The sequence below is a fragment of the Mastigoproctus giganteus genome, chromosome 10 (genome assembly GCF_048544385.1).
Source record: "Mastigoproctus giganteus isolate SK-2022 chromosome 10, ASM4854438v1, whole genome shotgun sequence".
Classification (NCBI taxonomy): domain Eukaryota; kingdom Metazoa; phylum Arthropoda; class Arachnida; order Uropygi; family Thelyphonidae; genus Mastigoproctus; species Mastigoproctus giganteus.
The window spans coordinates 48,047,378-48,068,694 of record NC_143584.1 but is presented as its reverse complement, the minus strand read 5'-3'; the positions used below and the strand labels follow the sequence as shown (position 1 = coordinate 48,068,694).

Genomic DNA, 21,317 nt, shown 5'->3' with positions numbered 1-21,317 from the left:
CCATGCTGCATTTTTTTCTCTTTTTGTTTTGTTACAATTACTATTCCACTAGTGATTGGTGTGCCAATTGTTTCTTATTTGAGACTGTTCGATGGCAGCTGTAGTAGTATCTGCATTTTGATATGTTTAGTGGCAGTGTCAATAGCAGAAGACTCAATGATATCCTCATCAAAAGATACATGATTGGTAAATTTTGGCCCAGTTCACTTTGGAAAATTTCCATTTTGTTTGGACTGGGTGGTTTGAATGCTACAAATCAGCGGATAATGATATCTGGTTAGAGGATTATCATGTACTGCCACTCTATAGTTGGGAAGAGGATCGGAGAGCAGATTGAGAAATGTATTGCAGTGATTGACCCAGTAGGAAAATGGATTTAAGTGGGTAAGCCAATGTTCAACAATGTCAAATTTCTCTGTCAAGTAGCATTTCAATAATGCTCATCATGTCCATCTGAGACCACAGAACCCCACAATTGATGATGACCATTAACATCTGCTAAGAGACAGATAGTAGACAGTAATTGAGAAATAAGATTTTCCAAATCCTGAGTTGTGTATAGATGGTTGGGTGGAAGATGTATTGAGACCACTGTCAATGTGATACCAATTACTATGTGCTTAGCAACAACAGCTCTTCTAATGGTGTTTGCAATGGAATGCACCTGAAGGGGTCTCATGATTCCAAGAGTTAGTTTCACGGGGGCTGTTAGTTTCAGATCGATCTTTTCTGAAGATATAGTTTTTGACTGAAATGGAAATTTTTGGTGTAAAATTCGTTTTTTGTAGGCACATGGTAGCAGAATTGTAATGGTGAATTCATAGATGTCATCAATATTGCTGCAAAAACCTCTGCAATTCCATTGTATGATTTTGTGAGCCGAAAACGAGTCTGTTGAAAAACTCTGCCTATATCTTATTCCCTATTAGGCATTTCATTGGACTGCTTCATATTGTCTCAATCTACCCTCTTCATATTCTTGGTTTTATCATATGCCATTAGTGAAGATGTTCAAAAGAGGTATGGGCAATGGATTCCAGTGACACTAATCTGCAGAACCAGGAGAATCACTGAGAGGTCCCTTCGCCACATACAGGTGACCATATTGAAGGGAAATTATTAGAGAGAGGATAGACAGATGATACACATGGTGTTCTTTTGAATACCTTTTATTACATTTCCTTCATTATATTCTTGAGCAGTGAACTTCAAACATGTCAATCAGGACACTCCCTGAGAGAGAAACCATAAAGTATTTAGTAATCTAGTGGCATAAAACACAGTAATATATAATAAAGCATAAGAATTGGGTACAAGGTTATTACCACGCTGATCAAGATTTTTGCAGCTCCAGCGAAAGCTAAGTTTTCATTTATATTTAGTCATTTTATTGACTTAATTGTTATACTAAATTATTTTCGATAAGTAGCTTTATAGTTCTAGCCAAGCTCCATGGTTTATTTTTGAAATTAGATAGCGATTTTTAAACTTAATACTTAAGTGTCCATAGATTTTACGTTCGTAACTTGCCGCCACTGTTATATAATACGGAATAGCGTAAGGTTACCATAAAACTAGACAGCGAAAAATGTAGCACTGTATTAGAAATCTGTTAGATTACTATAGTATTATCAATTAATCAGTAAAATTTATTAATCTTATTAAAGTTCATTGTTAATTAAATTATACTTAATGGAATCATGACCTAGACTAGAGCAGCAAAGCAGCATTCACAGAATAGCCAGAGTGCTGTGGCTCATGGGAGAACCGAAGGGGGTGATTCTCCAATGCATCACAGTCTAAAACAATGCGCAAAACGTGAAATGTTTGCAGACCTGTCTAGAACAGGACATGATCTAGCCAAGGAGGATGTCTTTGTGTGTGCTAGTTGCAGAGACTGTGAAGAAATTAGGTGCGCCAACTCAGCATTCTGATAGGCATCTATGAGAGTTGGTGGTGTAAAGTAAATGCCCTCGAAGAAATGAATATGATTAATTGATTAATATATTGAGTTGGGAGGCTGAGATTAATATCTCAGCTGCCCAACTAAACGCCAGAGCTCACTCCTGTACATCAGGCAACACAGAGGCGATCTCCAAAGCAGAATGTGCTGGTCCCACAGGAACTAGTTATCGTCGGTGACTCTATTGTCAAGGAGACGGGGAATATATTATGCAAAAGGATGCGTGGAACAATACCAGGGCATGTCTGCCAGGAGCAAAAGTCGATGACGCTGAAGGGCAGAAATCATCTTTTAAGGGCACAAAAGGTGATACTGTTGTACACGTGGAACTAATGATATTAAGAGTAAGAGATTTACAGATTTACTCAACAAGTACAGGTCAATGTTGAAAAAAAGTCACGAGTTAGGGTTAAATTTGAAAGTGTCTGCAATTCTGCCCAGACACGATAGGAGGGAGTATATGATGAGAGCCATGTCAATTAATTCGGCCCTGGAGAGATTGTGCAAAGCTCACGAAGTACAATTTTTTTTTCAGCATGGTCTGTGCTTGCTAATAGGAGAGACTGCTTCTACAGAGATGGGATACACTTAAATAGAAAGGGTGCAAGAATATTTGCTGATGCTACCGAGGCAGTTAGGTGGGTGGTAAAATTGCTAGCTTGGGGAGGGGGGGATACACAGACTAAAACATTAATAGCCGCAGGCAGAGGCAAAAAATGCATGGGATGCATATAAATTATCAGGCGACACAAAAGCTTATGGCAGATATAAGCTAGTCTGTAATCAAGTCGCAAAGGAAGATTACGAGAAATCTTTGGCAAAGGACGCAAAGAAAAACAGCAAAGAGTTCTTTACTTATGTATACTCTAGAAGGAAGGGTATGAATCAGTTTGGTCCACTTAACACAGATGGTTCGACTATTGATGGTCCGCTCAAGTAGCTGTTAAACTGAATGAGTATTTTGCATCTGCATTCACATATGAGGAGTTATTCAATGAGGGGAGTGCCAGAAGTTTATCAAACTAACAGGGAGATAAGTGATTTTGTAATAATTGAGAGCAAAGTGGAGGAGAAATTGTTGAAGTTAAACATAAAAAAGGCACCTGGGGCAGATGGAACCTATCCAGTTATAATGAAGGAGGCAGCAAGGGAAGTAAGCAAACCCTTAGCCATAATTATGTATCCTTAGAGTCAGGAGAGATCCCCATTGACTGGAAAGTGCAAATGTATCCCCAATCCAGAAATGGGGTTCAAAAGGTGACACAAATAATTATAGATCCATTAGTTTAACTTCTGTTCTGGGGAAAATAACGGAGTCACTGGTGATACAGGATCACCTAAACAAGACAGAAGTAATAGTTCAAACACAGCATGGGTTTGTAAAGGGGAAGTCTTGTCTGACCAATTTTAATGGATACTACGATGTGGTCACAAAGGAATTGAATGCAAAAAATAATTTTGATATCATATAGGTGGATTTCAGAAAGCTTTTGATACTGTTGCACATGGAAGATAGCTGTACAAATTGGAGCGGGATGGCATTAAGGGCAAGTTACTGCAATGGATAAAGGGATGGTTGAGTGGGAGATGACAGAGTGGTAATAAATGGACACTGTTCTATGTGGACTAATGTTATTAGCAGAGTCCCCAGGGTTCGGGGCTGGGCCCATTGTTTTGTGTATTTATCAATGATATTGATCATCTACGCTTAATGTCCAAGTCTGCAGATGATACAAAGGTTGGCAGGGTTGTTAAGGACACTAATGACAGTACGCTGCTGCAACAGGATCTAGAAAAGTTGAGCAGATGGGCTGAGAGGTAGCAAATGAAGTTTAACATTGACAAATGCAAAGTACTCCATATAGGTAGCAGTAACCCAAGAGAAATGTACCAAAATGTGGTAATACACTCAGGGAGGTGGAGAATGAAAAAGACCTGGGGGTAATTGTGGAGCCAGATATGAAGTTCTCTGAGCAATGCAGATGGGCTGCCAGAGCAGGTTGTGGAGTTTTGTCAATGATATATAGGAATTTTGCTAGGAGAGACAAGGAGGTGATTATCCCTTTATATAAGGCAATGGTCGGGCCACACCTTGAGTACTGTGTACAGTTGTTGTTGTTTGTTTGTTATTTAGGAGCATTAGCAACTAAGGCCATATTGCTTTGGGGATATGCGGTGGTCATTCCCTGACCTTTCCGCATCCTCCGTATTTGGTGGTCACGGGCTCGAACCCAGGTCAAATCAAGAAGCATGTGCTACGCACTGCTGCTCCTGCCCACCTGGCTACGGAGGTGCCACTGCATACAGGTCTGGAGGACTCATTTTAGGAAGGATGTAGAGTTATTAGAACGAGTACAGAGAAGGGCAACAAGATTGGTGAGAGGTACAAAGGGGCGCACTTACGAAGAAAGGCTTAAGATCTGGAAGTTGCAGCATCTGGAGACTAGGCACCTGAGAGGGGATCTGATTGAGGTGTACAAGGCCTTGAATGGTTTGAGCAGGCTCAATGCTGAGAGGATATTCCACTTGCTCAGATTAAAAACCTGAAGGGGCATAGATTCAAACTGAGGTAAGACAGTTGTAGAATAGATGTGTGGAAGTTTGCCTTTAGCCAGTGGGTAGTTGATTGCTGGAACAGATTTCCATCTGTTGTTATAGAAGTTTAGAGCTTAAATAAATTTAAGGCAGAACTAGAGAAACATTTGGAATTACTGGATGGGTGAAATGGGAAGTTTTTTTTTTTTTTTTTTTGGCTGATGCTGTATAAGCTTGCTTTCCTGCATCATATGCCTCAACTAATGCTAATGCTAATAACATTTCAAAATTTATAAGAAAAAGAACTCAGATAATAAAGAGAAATTTGAAGTTTATAAAAATCTTCATACTAGCTCAATAGTTCATATTGTTGTAGTCATATAAACTTTTATTTTTAAAATATATAACTGCTAGTTCAAATTTCTTTTAAAAAGATTTGTCCACATGCTACCACATTTTGGTTTATATTTATCACAGAATCTCACCAAACAAAACAATCGCTGTTTGTGTGCACTATTATACCTTGCTTAGTTTTCGCTATGTATTATAACCAACAGAGGCTTTAAGTAAGTAGCCTGAAGAGTTCATATTTTATCTCATACCGCAGTTTATGAAATCATACAGAAAATAAGCTGTGTAATTTTCTTTATTATGCAGTATTTTATAGACTAATACTATACAATAATAAAACAGAGAAACACGGTTAAATTTAAATACAATACTGCTAACTAAACAAGATATTCAAATTAGGGTTGAAATTTAATTTTTTCATCTATGGTGATGACAATAACAACTGGAACAATACACATTTAAATTTCTCTTATATGTTTTTCTTTTTGTAGTCGTTCCTTCTGATTTTTCTCATAGCACACTGTCTTCTATTTTTAGAATTCTTACAAGTGATGCAAGAATTTACAACTGCTGACCCTAACAGCAACTCAAATGCTAGTTTCAGATACCACTTCCCTCATCTATGCAGGGCTGAAGAGTTCACTTTTATTTGATCAGTTAAGTTGATAAAGTATTTTGAATCATTATTGTTCATGATTAGAGCTAAAATTAAATTTTCACTTTCTTAGTTTATGCCGATGACAGTAACAAGTCAAACAATAAAACCAACACACAACACACTTAAACTTGCTCTTACACATAACAGCACGTTTAGGTGTATGTTGTGTGCCTGGTTTTTCAGCTTCATTTCTTCTTTGTAAGATGATAGTTTTACTGTCAGCATGTCTTGTGGAGGGCCAAAATATCTCTCACCTTTCCATTTCATTATTACTAACACTTATGTTCTTTCTAATGTAACAATTTCACCCTTTTCACATGTAGATGTAACAACTTAACTAGAATCCAGTTTCTGATTACTTCTTAGTGTTCCCACCAAGTGAGTTTTGTTTTGGTAAATTGGGTGCAAGTTCAATACTAGTATACTAATTATCTGAAAATAATGTCTGTCCCTCATCCAGTAATGAATACATCAAGACTAATACAACCTTTGAAGGCACAGTTTATGGTAAATTCATTCATATGTAGATCTACTTTGCTGCTCATTTTGAATTATTTTATTCCAAATTTGTCTTTTGTTTTTTTTATATGTAGCTTGAAGGATAATCTTCCATTGAATGGCACTATTTTTTAATCAATACATGTTTTCCCCGGGGTACATATGTAATGAAATCTTTCCCTCAATTTGTCTCTTTGTTAGTACATAAGTTGGGCATCATAATAATAATAATGATAAAAATAAGCTGGTGGCCCCCAAGGGTCAATTTTTTTCGTTAACATTGAGTTAAAATGTTTAAAGACTAGTCTACGCAAAATCAGGGTTCTCGGCTATGAGGAGGGGAAGTTCAGCTCCCAGCTTTAATAAGTAGGCTGAACTAGACAAACATTTGGAGTGACTGGATGGGTAAAATGGGAAGACTTTTTTTTTTTGGCTGATGCTGTATATACTTGCTTTCTTACATCATATGCCTCAACTAATGCTAATAAGTACTTACATATATTATAAGTTAACAATACTATCATTCTCTTTTTTAATTCTACTTTTCTCTTCCAATCTTGATAATAACCTTGATAACAATACATTCACACACCCACTATTCTAGCCCATTCCCTTCGCAAAACCATATTTCATTTCATTATATTTCATTGTTGTTGCACAGGAAGAGAAGAAATGAAATCTTGAAAATCAATCATATACACTACTCAGACTCCCTCCAGTCAATATCTGGTAGGGCTGGTAAGGTAGAGGCAATGAGATTATACACCAGCTGATCCAGAAGCCTCCTAGAGTTACCAATAGGTTTGGTGCAGTGAACTATCCACTGGATGGCATGTGAACACTGTTTTAGAGCTGTACTCTCAAAATGTAAAGAAGATCAGATCTTGCCATTATATCCATATAATAACCTCACCATAGCATAACATCAAAAGACATTAATCATACTGCATGATGCACGAGATGGGGATTTGCCAAAGCATTGCTCTGGAGACTAAACATGGGTTCCACCACTCCAATATTGTATCCATAACAGATCTTTGAAAATGCATGTATTTGGTTACTTTTGGCAATAGTGTATTCAGTTTGCTTCACTTTAGTGTTTCTACATTTTCTTCTCATTTTCACAATTAGCATTGCAGTTTCAGCCTAGAAGCATAATTTATTAATGTTAATAAACAAATTAAAAAATCAAAACTATTACAGTTACCAACCTGACTCTGTGGCCATTTTTTCCTCATCTTCTGGTTCTTCATATTCCTGCTCTTGATCATGTCTAGACTTATGCTTAGTTGAGGTTGTATCTTCATCCCCATTTTCCTCCTCGCTACTCTCTCCTTCATTATCAGCACTATTGAATCGATTCCGAAATGTTCTGCCAATTTCTTCATCATTTTTACCTCCTTTTCCACGAGCAATTCCCATATCATCAATCCTAAATGATAATCAATATTTGTTATATATTTTCATAAAGAACTTCATTACATATTATTTTTGAGAGTACTTTTTCTTAAAATTCTTTATCAGCAAAAAAACAAAACAAGCAATACCACTTAACTGATTTTAGTACAGTCAGTTCTGCTATAACATAGTACACGTGTTCCAAAAATCTCTGCGTTATGGTATTTCACACATTACAAACAACAGGGCTTTACATTATAAATAAATAAATACAGTAAATTACTCTCAACCTTGACAAGATACCTTGTATTGGTCAGAGACTATGCACGCTTAAATACATAGCTTAATTAATACTGTATGCTAATTGATATTTCTGTTTGCTGATATATATATTTTTTTTTGGATCGTAAAATTTAAAACAGTAAAAAAAGGTAAGCAATCTATAACGACGAACACAGCACGCACAAATTACCCGAGTGAGATACGGAGTAACAAGTTTATGAAGCTTAAAAAATAGAAATGCAGAGAAGATTCTGAAAATGTTTTTTATATGATTGAAGATTTCAGTAAAGGGGAAACACATTTAACCATACTAATGTAAAAACCCACAGAATTCCAGCTATTGGTATTATGAAAGAAGATAGAGTTTACTATTTGTTTATGATAGATTGCACTAACAGAAAAGACCAATAAACTGGGAACTGCAAATTGTTTTTATTGTTTTATGGTAGTGACCTCCAGAAATATGCTTCTCTGCTCACACTATTCCACTTCATGAAATTTCTGTTTGAACAGAAAAATGTGAGCTCCTGAAAATATGAGTCGGCCTGCAGTATCATATGTTATCTTGTGAATACAGCGAATGATAACAGTGTCTCTCTGACCAATACAACTACAGTAAATGGAAAATATTTTTTAAGCTTCATAAACTTGTATGTATTGCTGCGCAGGTCGCTACATTAAGTTTTTTTTTTGCCCGGTTTTGCATTCACCTGATGTTACTCGCAGACAAAATCATGCAGAGCCAATGCGAAAATCATGTTATACTCACATTGTTCCCTAATAATCAGTTGTGTTGCAAAAATCAGGGTTATAACAGAACTGACTGTACTAAAATTAGTAGTGAAAAATGATGCCAGAAAGAAAGTTTTAGAAAATCAACCAAAAATAAAAAAAAACTTTGCATGGCACCTATCTATCGATTCTAAAAGTTTGTCTAGCTCTTCCTTATATTTATTCAAACTACCCACTTTAACACTTGATGGAAGTCTATTCCAACATGCTAGCTGAAGGAAAATTTCCACACATCTGTTCTACAAACATCCTTATTCACTTTGAATTTATCCCTCCCTCTCATATGTGTAGTGTGCACAAGACAAAGGATGCCATCAGCACCGAGCTTATTCAATTTATTCCATTCAAAAACAAACACCTCAACCAGATTTCCTTGCAGATGTCTAGTCTACAAATGCTGCAATTTGCAGAAGTGAAACCTTTCTCAGTAAGAGAACCCTTTTGTTCTCCTCAGTAATCTTGTTTCTCTTTTCTGCAACCACTCCAACAAATCTACATCCTTCTGAGAATAAGGCTTACAGACCTGTATGCAGTACTCAAGATGTGCTTCAAACACTGACTTAATATAGTGAGATACCGTATTTCCCCATGTATAAGATGCACCTTAATTTTGGGGACCGAAATTTGAAAAAAAATGTATTACATAAAGTTATTGAACTCAAGTTTTATTCATCATAAAATTCATACAACTCCTCATCACTGTCAAAACTCCCATTCATTAGCTTGTCCTCATCTGTGTCTGATGACGAATCACTGTCTTCATATATTGCCTCGTCCTCAGTTCCATCTATGGCATTTGAAATGCCACACTTCTTAAATGACTTGACAACGATCTCAATCTTGATATTATACCAGGATCTTTTCACCCAGGTATAAACTTCTCCTATAGTTGGTTTCTTCACTCTTCCTGCTGGTGTCAAATTGTCCCCAGAAGACTTCATCCATTGGTTCCATTCATTTCTCATGGCAGCTTTGAAGGGTTTGTTAATGCTGACATCAAGTGGTTGGAGCTGGGATGTCAAGCCTCCAGGTATGAACGGCAAGTTTTGTTTTTTGCTCTGCAGCAATCTTTGTGTTTTTTGTTATGTGTGCCCTGAACTGATCAAGCATCAATAGGGCAGGTTTGCATAAGAGCCTACCTAGTTTTCTGCTCCAAACTTTCTCAAACCAGATCTTCATCCCATCCTGATCCATCCAACCCTTGTCATGAACAAAGGTTGGATGGATCAGGATCAGGACAATCACTCCTCGAGGAATGTCTTCTTTTGGCATTGTTTTGCGTTTGAAAATCAGCATAGGAGGCAGCTTGGTTCCGTCGGCACAATGGCTCTTTTCATGTCCACTTGTCTTCACAGTTACAGTTTTCACTCCCTTCTTATCGACAGTTCTGTTACTTGGGACATCAAATTGAAGGGGGACTTCGTCCATATTTGCAATCTGTCCCAACTCAAACTGATGTGTCTTCTGACATTGAATGACAAAACGAAGAAATTCAAGGACCTTCTGCTCATAGCTTTCAGGCAAGTCTGGTGCGTGTACGCATGCTTAGCCCATTCCGTTTCATGAATCTGAAGCACCAATTGTGTCCTTCTTTGAAATCAGTAACTTCTTTTTCATCAGCAATTCTTCTTGCATCATGCTGAACCATCTTTGTGGACACAGGAATTCCAACTGCCCTTTGCTCTTCATTCCATTTCTTCAATTCCCTCTCTAAATCAGGCCATTTTGCTGACTTGCCTCTCATGGCCTCCTTCTGCCATGGCATTTTCAGTAAGGTTTCTTCTTCCCGTAGCCAGTCTCAGATTGTTTTCTCAGTTGGAGGAGGACCAAACTTACGTTCAGTAGCATGATTTCCATTCACTTTTGCAAATTAGATCACTTTTAACTTGAATTCAGTACTGTACGAAAATCTTTTCTGAGCCAATTCTGGGCAGAACGTGGCAAAACATAACCTAATATACTGGTAACAAGTGCGAAACAATGAGCGCAAAGACAACAAGCGTGAAAAAGCGGGAAATGCAAGTAAAAAAAATCTACAACCACTGTATAAGACGCACCCAGTTTTTAGACCCTAAATTTTTCGAAAAAGAGTGCGCCTTATACAATATTTTTTTTAATCGCTATGAAAAGCTTAGTAGCTTACACGATTAATTCCTTGAATGCTTCCCACTTAGAATTTGCTGTTGGTAATATCATCAGTTGGTCCCACTGTGCAGAATTTAAAAACTGTCTGAGACCGCTGTAGTCACCTTTACGGAAACAAAAACCCTAGCCTCTCGAACATGCTGCTGCAGAAAACAATCATCCACCAAATCCACAAAAGTCTTGCTAGTGTGTGAAAGACCAACCCACAAGTTCCAGTCAATATCTGGGAAGTTAAATTCCCCCATTGTAACACAATTTGATTTGCTGGCCCATTCTATTTCTCTGTACAATTGTTTGTTGTACTTATAAGAGTCATCAGGCCTATAACGCATTCCTACTCTCATTTTTGCTTTCCCAGTGCTTATGTCACACCAAACTGATTCAACATTGCACTGTCCATCTATGTCAACTGGATATACTTCCTTAGATTTTATGTTTTTCTTAATTAACAGCATAACCCCTCCTCCCTTCCTACCCTGTCTATCCTTGATGTACACATTATACTCCCCAAATTCCAATTCTGTATTCCTAATATCTGTGTGACACCATGTCTCTGATATCCCAACAATATCCGCCTTTGATGACTTGTAAAGGATACAGTTTTGTTTTCTATAATGATAGTATGACTCAAGTTGGATGTACAAATAACTTTGCTATTATTTACTGGGACTTACTTTAGCAAAGTATCTGACTCATTTTTGTATGAGAGATTGTTGTATAAGATGGATTATGGGATGACTATGTGCCAGAAGGTAAAGGGTTGTTATTAATAGTTATTCTTCAGAACAGGTTAGAATTAGAAGTGGAGGTCCTCCAGAGAAGAATGCTTGGAATGCTCCTGTTTCATATTTTCTTAAATTTTCGGAAAAAAAATTTCTGAAACATGTTTTCTGTTTTGAAATTCCTTGAATATTCAAGGAATTTAAGAAATATTCCTTGAGTATTTTCAGGTTTTCCCTGAAGCCAATTTAAGAAGTAAGCTTCAGGGAAGATCAGATAAGTGGCAACTATATCTTAATGTGGCAAAATGCAAGGAGGGAAATAAAATTTACACTTGGGGAAAAATTGGGAAATAAAAACCACAAAACAACACAAAAACTGGGTGGGGTTAAAAATGATACAGAAAGAGATTGATATAGAGATTACAATAAGGGAAATGTGAAATTCTTTGTGCAGTGCAGATATGTAGGAAAGAAGATGCCTTTTCTCTCCTGTCTATGATTTTCAAATAGCTACTTGTAGTAACTCCAAAAGTATTTGGAATTACTCCAGAATGAGCAGTGAGAAAAATGGTTAAAAAAAAAAAGCATTAAATGCTTGCAGCATTTAACTAACAAAAGATTAATTATCTCTTTAAAGATTACAGTAAATATTTACAATTGAAAGAGAGCTGAACAACTTACTTTGCTGAAGTTATATGTTTGAACTTTTTAATATTTTCAATCAATTTTCTTATAAAACGTGATTCCACATAACGAAGTATAGAAGATGGGGTAAGAAAAAAAGTTTTTTTGTAGGCTCTATGAGGTAAGAACTTCATCTTTATCTCGAAGGCTCTGGAAACAACCCTAAATAAAAAAGTAAATGAAAGAATTTATTTTCCTGCAAAAACTACCAAAACTATGTCTAACAGTAGATTGAAAATTAATAATGTTTATCCTAAGGTATCAGTTCTAACCTTCAAGCCAGCAGAGTAGATAGAACCTCTTTCAAATTCCAATTACAAGTACAGTAAATCATTTCAAAGCAATAAGCATCAATTAAAAAAAAAAATCTGTTATGAACTAAAATAAGCTAACCCATAAAGATATTTGATAACACTGACCAAATGAAACCTGAAAAAGTCATCCAAGGTGGCATATCTCTATTTGATAATTCAGAATTTGACAACATTAATGCTAGTTTTAAAGAAATAAAAAACAGTCTGCCTAAATATAATGTACAGCCATTCCCTGACTTACGTAAGGGTTGCATTCTGTGGAACTCTACGTAAGTCAGAATTTCCCTGAATGCAGCATTCGCAACTATGTGCGCTGAATTTAATTGAAGAAAAAAAGAAATGTTCGACGCACATGTAAATAGAATTATTTATTCAATTTTTTTTTTTTTTATCTCATACACAGGGAAAATTACACAAAATGAGGAGATAGGCAAGCCAGGAAACAGCAAGTTTTACCTTTCGAGAGACGTTACCAGAATCAACATCTCCAGTTGATAAGTACGCTGCTGCAGAAGTTGAGGACTGTGGAGATTTAGAAGGGTTTTTTTCCGACACATCACAAAATTTCTTTGCGGCTGCAGAATCGGCACTGGCGACTTCATCGCATATTATAATGTTGTGAAACTAGCATGATGCTTGAACTTATTAAACCACGCATATCTTGCCACGAACTTGGCTTGGGATTTGCCATAGCTTTTCCATCTTTGATATAGCACCCGAACACTCAATGTTTTATGATCACTGTTGATCTTAAAGGCGTTGATCCTTTAACATGTTCTTTTATATGTACAGTCCTTTAAAATAGTATTCACCATTGAAGTAGTGACACCTAATTCCCATGCAATAGATGACAAACTTTGTCTTGCTTTGTACTTCTTATTCATCTTCATTTCTAAAATTTGTTTAGTTCCCTAGCACTGCCACCACTTGCACTTTCTGTTGGTCTCTTTCCTTTCACCATTGCAATAAGTAAATAGGAATGAAGAGAAGATTCTGAAAATTTATTTATGTTTTTATATGATTGAAGAATTCAGTGCAGGGGAAATACCATAACCTATTTCGTGTGGGGAAAAAACCCACACAATTCCAGTTATCGGTATTATCGCAAATGCAATAAGATCAAGTTTACTACCTGTTTATAATAGATTGCGCTAACAGAAAAGCACAATAAACTGGAAACTGCAAATTGTTTTTGTTTTATGGTAGTGACGTCCAGAAATGTACTTTAGAAAAATATCACAAAGGCGTTCAAAAACTGATTCTTATAACAAAACATATAACGATGAAAGTTTAGAGCAATTTCCATTATAAAAATTGACCTTTTAGAGATATAAACAACTTAGTTATATAGCGAAAATTTCAACTTCCAAGGTCTTAGAACGAAATTATCAAAAAAACAAATGTAATTATTGGTTTCACATTATGATATTTTCGCAATACCTCCATTTATTCCTAGGGATGTAAAATACATTTCCACGATTTTTTTAAGTTTGCACCGGATGGCAAAAACTTAAGTAAAGTCAAATTTATGTAAGTTGGAGAATGCCTGTACTAAACTGTGAATAATGACTGGAATAAATTTCGGTAAGTTAAACTCCAAAAATGCCAGCTGAGAGACATTATGTCTCCTTCAACAGTTTAAAATCATCACAAGCCAAAATGGTAAATTTTGAGAAAGAACAAAATAAAGTCAAACTAATGAAATGCTGATGGAAGTTGTATATCATGTAGGTATAAAAAGAGAAATGGAAATATCTGGGAAAATGCAAAATGAGAAATCCAACTGCTGGGTTCCATCTCTTCATGGGAAAGCTACAAGGCAGGTGAAGCAAGAATATGTTTTAACAACCTCTCTCAAACCAGCAAGCATATATATTCCTGACCATCAAAACCAGTGACCACTGTTTGTTACTGCAACAGATCATATTAGCACGATGTTCTGAGGGAGAAACGTTTTAAATGAGCCGGTAGCTAATGCCAGGGAAGCAAGCTTAAAAAACTTCAAGGGGTGTGTCAGGGAAGTTAACTATACAAGAACACCAAGTCTTAATTGTCTATACAGTAATGTCAGTGGTGTCATCAATAAAATGAGTGAATTTCAGCTGCTGGTTAAGACAAGTAAAGCTGACATAATAGGGCTTATGGAAATGTGTTGTCACCTGGAGGTAGGTGATGATGAGTTTCAGTATGGTATGTACTGAAAGTTTTCCTCTTGCTCAGAATAATCACCTGAGAGGGCATAAATTCAAATTGAGGAAAGTCGGTTGTAGGATAGATGTGCAGAAGTTTGCCTTTAGCCAGCGGGTGGTTGATTGCTGGAACAAACTTCCATCCATCGTTGTAGAAGTTGATAGCTTAAATAGATTCAAGGCTGAACTTGACAAACATTTGGAGCGAGAGGATGGGTGAAATAAGTTTTTTTTTTGGCTGATGCTTTATAAGCTTGCTTTCTTGCATCATGTGCCCTTGCTAATGCTAATATCAAATTACTCCATAATAAACTTCTCAGTAATAGTTCCCTTCAGCCTTCCTTTACCATCATTTTAGGAAAGCACTGAATATAATGAAATTTAAAAAACTCATTGATAACAAACATTGATATTAACAACTTAATTGATAACTTTTTATATTCAGGCTTGTACATAATGTATAGTCATATATCCCTTAGCCTCTGTCACACCTCATGGTGTAGAAAGTGTGCCCACAGATTGGCTAACTTTTTTTTTTTTTTTTTTTTTTTTATGAAAACCCCAAACACGAGAGGTATTAGAACCTATAGTACTCAGTACAGTGCTTGGGTTGGAGATTGAGAAGACGAAAGAAGATATTTGTTGACATTGGACTTGAACTTCTGTAGACTGTAATTTTCAGGAAATACGTATGAAGGAAGGTTGTTCCAGAAAACAGCAGTTGAATGAATAAACAAGGAAGATGAAAAGTTGGTCAGTAAATGGATGTTGGCTGGTGGCAGCACGTGTTCGGACTGTTTTGAAAGAGAGAGCGGGAATTATAGAAGCCAATTCAGAAGAACAGTGCCCATGTAAGTATCTGTAGAAGAGGCATGCAGCAGAAACAGTACGTCTATGAGACAGCAAGTGGAGAGACACTGTTACAGATGAATCATTAATTAACCTAACTGCCCTCTTCTGAATGGAATCAAGAAGACTGAGAGAGGTTTTGGGGATACCAGCCCAGATGCGGGAACAATATTCCACGGCTGGGCGGATTTGCGATTTATACAGAGTGAGCAGCTGTTTGGAAGAAAAGTAACGCTGAGAGCGAAAGAGGAAACCAAGTTTTTTAGATGCAGAGGAAGCAATATTTGTAATGTGCTTGTGCCAAGAAAGATTAGAAGTCAGCGTAATCCCCAAAAGAGATATATCATTTTGCCTAGAAATCAGAGATACACCAAAGATAACCATAGGAGCAGAAGAATCCTTTTTGCGAGATATAAGACAAGACTGAGTTTTAGAAAGGTTGAAATCAACCAAGTTGTCTTTGCCCCACTGGAGAATTACCTGAAGATCGGCATTTAAGGAATTGGTAGCAGATTTTCGAGAAGTTGAAGCTGATTGAGCAGAACAGGGTTTCTCAAAATGGAAAGTGGAATGCAATGTGCTACCATCGGCAAAACTATGGATAGGATTTCCAGTCAATGGAAGAAGGTCATTAATATACAAGAGGAAAAGAGTGGGAGAAAGAACTGAACCTTGGGGGGACACCGGCATTAGTGGAGAAGTTAGAAGACAGAGAGCCATCTACCATCACCCTCAGTGAGCCATCAGAGAGAAAACTGGATAACCAATTACTAAAAAGTTGGCAAACCATAAAATGAAAGCTTGTTTAGAAGACCTTTATGCCAAACACGATCGAAAACCTTTGAGATGTGAAGAGAGCAACTACTTGGATTTCACCGAACATTTCCATTGAATTAGTCCATAAATGGGTAACATACGCCAGAATATCACCAGTGGATCGACACTGACGGAATCTATACTGGCGATCGTTGATCAGACGGAAGGTTTCTAGATAGTTTAAGAGTTTGCGGTTAATTGATTTCTCCATTACTTTAGAAAGAGTAGAAGTAATTGCAATGGGACGATAATTGAATGGGAGGGATTTGTGAGCAAATTTGGATATGAGCAAATTTCCAAGCAGAAGGAAAAACACCTTTGGAATAAGAAAGTTAAAAAAGGCGGCAAAGAATAGGAGTAAGTTCAGGAGCACAGGTTTTGAAAAAAAGTGGAGAAATACCATCGGGACATGGAGCTTTCTTAGCATCAAGATTCGTCAAAATCCTTCCGACATCCTTTTGACGGAAGACCACAGGAGGCACTGAATGGAGCGTGTTGGGAATGGTCGGAGGTGTTTTACCAAGATTATTAATACATGAGTTGGAAGAAAAATGGGATGCTAGCAGGTCAGCTTTATCCTTGGCTGAAGTGACAACAGAACCATCTGGTTTGGACAGAGGTGGAAGCAGAGATGGGCAAAAGTTGCGGCCAATAGCTTTGGCAAGAGACCAGAATGCTCGGCTACCATTAGGGCAAGAAGCAAGTTTTCTACTCTTAGCCTGATTAATAACTGTTTTACAATTGTTGGGAGCTTTGGTGTAGGCAGAAAATGAAACTGGAGAATTAGAAACAAGCCAATTACGATATGCAACATTCTTTTCTTGAACAGCCTTAGCACATTTATTGGAAAACAAAGGTTTATTTAAAGGACGAGATTTTAAAGTGGAGTGTGGGATAAAGGATTCCATTCCTGCAAGAATAATTTCACTGACACGATCTGAGCAAACGTTGACATCAGAAGTTTTGAAACAGTAATCCAACCAAGGAAAGGAAGACAAGAAGTCTCGCAGGTCATCCCATTCTGCATTCTTGTAATGCCAAACACAACACGAGGTTGGGAATAGCCATGAGATAAAGGTTCCATTGGAGAAGAGACAATCACCAAGTTGTGATCTGAAGTGACTAAAGGACCTCTCACTTCGACCGTGTAATTAGAATGGTTGTTTGTGAGAAAAAGATCAAGCGTATTGGCTGTATGATTAGGATTGTCCGGTATTCTTGTAGGTAAATGAACAATCTGTGTAAGGTCATTAGTAACCTCAAAAGCCTCAGCATCTCGACCAGCTGGGTCGGGGTGACTAGAAAATGGAAGCCAGCTGGAGTTGTGAACATTAAAATCACCAAGGAAAATTACCTCACTGTTGGGAAAGTTGGACTGGAGAAAATCAAGTTGCAAAGAGAGGAAGTCAGAGAGCTCCAAGTGATTAGTGGAGTTGGGAGAATGGTAGAGACAACAGATGAATTTGACACAATGAGGTAGAGAGATTTTAAGCCAGAGAAGATCAATGAGAGGAGATTCCAAATTGCCAAGTCTCTGACAGGGAATATCAGAACAGACATATGCACAAATACCACCTTTGAGGCGAAAAGAATCACACAGCGAATAATTTGGGCATCTGAGATGAGCAGTAGTTGAATCAACCGATAACTGAGATTCTGTGAGAAAAAGTATATGGGATTTGGCAGACTGCAAGTGGAAATGGACATCTTTGAGATTAGAATTGAGACCACGTATATTTGTGAAATGAATTAGGAAGTGCTTGGGAGGTTTAGATCTTTTCGCAGATAAGCTTGCTCTATTAGTTTCACAATTCATGGTGTATTCAATAGTAAGAAAAAGTGGGTGGGACATGCTGTATGAAGTAATGAAATTTTTGGATATGGCATACACACGGTAAGAATATACCCAGATCCTTGACATAACGTGGCCTCAACAATGCTCCCCGCATACACACTACTCGGACTCCCTCCAGTCACTATCTGGCAGAGTAGAGGTAGCAAGATTATACACTAGCTGATCCGGAAGCCTCCTAGAGAGTTACCAATAGGTTCGGTCCGGTGTACTAACTAGCAGCCGGCCTGCGAACACCGTTTTAGAGCTGTACCCTCAAAATGTAAGGAATATTGGATCTCACCACGACGTTCATCATAACCTCAAAAGTCATCAATCATACTGCATGATGGAAGAGATAGGGAAGGGTTGACCGGAACTTAGCTCTAGAGACTAAACATGGATTCCACCACTTCAAGCCTCCAATAAGCAAAGTGGTGGTATTGCACCGGTTGATGAGTCATCTACCACCTAGTACTGCCTGGTAACATAGAGGGTCGGCATTCCTCCATGTGGTGTGGGCACCACACCTCGACCCCTGCTTACGTTGGTTCACACCTGGGTGGTCACCCGCCATGTACTTGTGCATGGAGGTTATACCCAGGATTACTAACAGTCCCACCATTGTGAACGTGTAAGCAGATGATTTGGCTGTCACAGACTGTCCGGACTTTGCCGAAATTGGGTCCACTTGACTCGAGTGTCACCCGAATATCAGTTCCATCAGCGTTTTAGACTCCCAGGTTGCAAGTAAAGCTTGTCTGGCATATCTGAGAGAATGTCTGTGACAAACTCAAGGAACCATGGGGTATTATGTTTTGCTTGTCTTGTCTATTTTGTCATTTTTATTGTTCTTTTTATACATTGTTTTGTCTCATATTTGCAAAAACAATACCATTACTGACTTAAACACGAGGCATAAGGCCAGTCCTATGTTCAGGAACCTATTTTTGGTCCGGTTACACACCCCGAACTGTCCGAGCACCACTATATTCCACTTCTTCCATCTACTTTTTGCTGTTCTTAAACACTACAATTTATATCTTGTGTACCATTAGGCTGAATGAAAGCAATATTTGAGATACTATGTTTCTGCTATCGCTCCTTTTTACTTCTATAGGCAACTGTTGGTTTACGAACGTTCGCTATAATGAACATCACAATCATTCAAAATTTCTTAAATAGAGAGAGTTCCTTATAAAACGAAATGCCAAATGTACAGTGAACACAATTGTAAGATTGTGTTCTGGGCAATAAAATGGACCTCGACCTTGATGTGACTGACGTGAGAGAGCTTTTGGACTCTCATTTTGAGGAATTAAAAACCGATGAAATAATTGAAAGGGACATCTAAATTCTGAAGTAACAGAAGAACCTGATATTCCACGGCCTCCCAGAACATTTACAAGACAGAAAATGGCTGCTTCTTTTAAATCAATTTCTGATGAGAGGTTGGAAATCATTGAAGAAAACACAAATATGGAAAGAATTGCAAAAGTGAAAAGAGGTGTTTGACTGTCTAGCATGCTACAAGATTTTTTGAAGAAAAAAAAAAAGAATCTAACTGTGCAATCTTCTATAAAACATATTAAAAAAGTGGAAAACCCAGCTGTTTCTTCATTATCAGATGCCCTTCCATTTATCTCATCTGCACCTAGTGTCACTTATGTGGAAAATATTGACCTCTGATGAAGATATTGACGAATGAAAGTTGAATACATATGTATGTACAATACATATATTATGTTAGTACTCATTTTCTTTATTTTTATTTTGTAACTCTGTTTTTAATTAAAATTAAAATGTACGATATTTTGTTTTTTTATTCTATTTTATGTTACGTATCGTATACGATAAACCATAAGGCATACACGCATTATAATAAAATGTATTGATAGAGACCATTCGATGTTTAGTACATGGTTTTAATGCTTTAAAATGGCTGCTAATTTATACGATACGTATTGTAAAAGCTCAGAAATGCAAGATACACATACTAAACAAAACGTATAACGAACACCGTCTTAGAACAGAACTCGTTCGTAAACCGAGAGTTGCCTGTACTACAAAGTTTAGTATCTTTTCAATACTACTTTATTAGTCGAGTTTCCTCCCCCTTGCTGGCCCATTTGCCTCATTTGTTTAATTGCCTACTTCCCCATCACACGGATATGGTTTGTTTGTTGTTTGTTATTTGGTTTTTAGAAGCATTAGCAACTAAGGCCATATTGCTCCGGGATATGCGATGGTCATTCCCTGAATGACCTTTTCGCATCCTCCGTCTTTGGTGGTGACGGGCTCGAACCCCGGTCTAATCAAGAATCGTGTGCTACGCACTGCTGCTCCTTCCCACCTGGCTACGGAGGCGCCACGCACGGATATGGTTCACTTTGATCAATTTACACCTTCTTCCCCTATACACTGGCTACTTTAGTTATAAATTTGCCGGGAACTATCAGCTAACTTATTTGGTCTCCATTACAGCCGTTATGTTTGCTTCCCTCAGCTCGACAGTTAGTTGTCATATCATGACTACTTCCTTTCGCCCTGCAGCCCTACCTGAATTTTAACTAAGAAAGCCCTACCTGAATTTTAACTTTCTTAGTTAAAATTCAGGTAGGGCTGTTTGCATTTTATTCTTTCTTTTATACACTGGTTTTAATTTTAGCGTAATTTTGATTTTTACTTTTTATTGATTTTAGTATCATATTGATTTTGTTTTTTATTATTCCTTGTCTTTTGGTCTGTCAGGTCGGCCATGATGTATACATCTGCTTGCTTTTTCTGTTTGCTACATATTCATCATAACAGAAACAGGCCTTGCTTATTGCTGTGGTTCTTTGGTTTTGGATGCCATCTGTTAATGACATAGTTAAAATCTTAGGACCTACAGTATTAAATACTATGTTTATATACTTTCATTTAATATTATTTTAAAAAATTTTATATATATTTGCTTTTATTTTTCAGGCACTTTTAATTTTTTCCATTGTTACTACACCTGACAGGTCAGCATCCCTACCTACACACTTATATATTCTATTTGCATACATATATATAATCTGAAGATCAAGTTAAAGGTTAGTCTTCTTTACATTGAAAAGATCAAAATCAATGGGTAAGAGTGTAACAACAAGGTACAACGAATGGGAGATTGGTGTTGATAAAACAGACAGCCTCTTTTTTTGTCAACTTTCCGACAAAAAAAAGAGACTTCTGGGTCAAGGCTTAAAGTAATTTATTACACCAACAGTCCATATTGCAGTTCAAGTTCTGCATAATGCAATTTT

The 21,317-nt window shown here is 37.2% G+C and overlaps 1 protein-coding gene across 1 annotated transcript in view; it reads right to left on the bottom strand.

Annotated features, from left to right (window-relative positions):
- The window catches only part of Polr1A (RNA polymerase I subunit RpI1), a 476,971-nt gene that overhangs the window by 134,314 nt on the left and 321,340 nt on the right, over positions 1-21,317 (bottom strand). Inside the window, exons 26-27 of the mRNA XM_090382924.1 lie at positions 12,026-12,190; positions 7,217-7,437 (exon numbers count right to left, since the gene is read on the bottom strand). Coding sequence (XP_090239050.1) covers positions 7,217-7,437; positions 12,026-12,190 — 386 coding nt within the window. The remainder of the gene's footprint in view (positions 1-7,216; positions 7,438-12,025; positions 12,191-21,317) is intronic.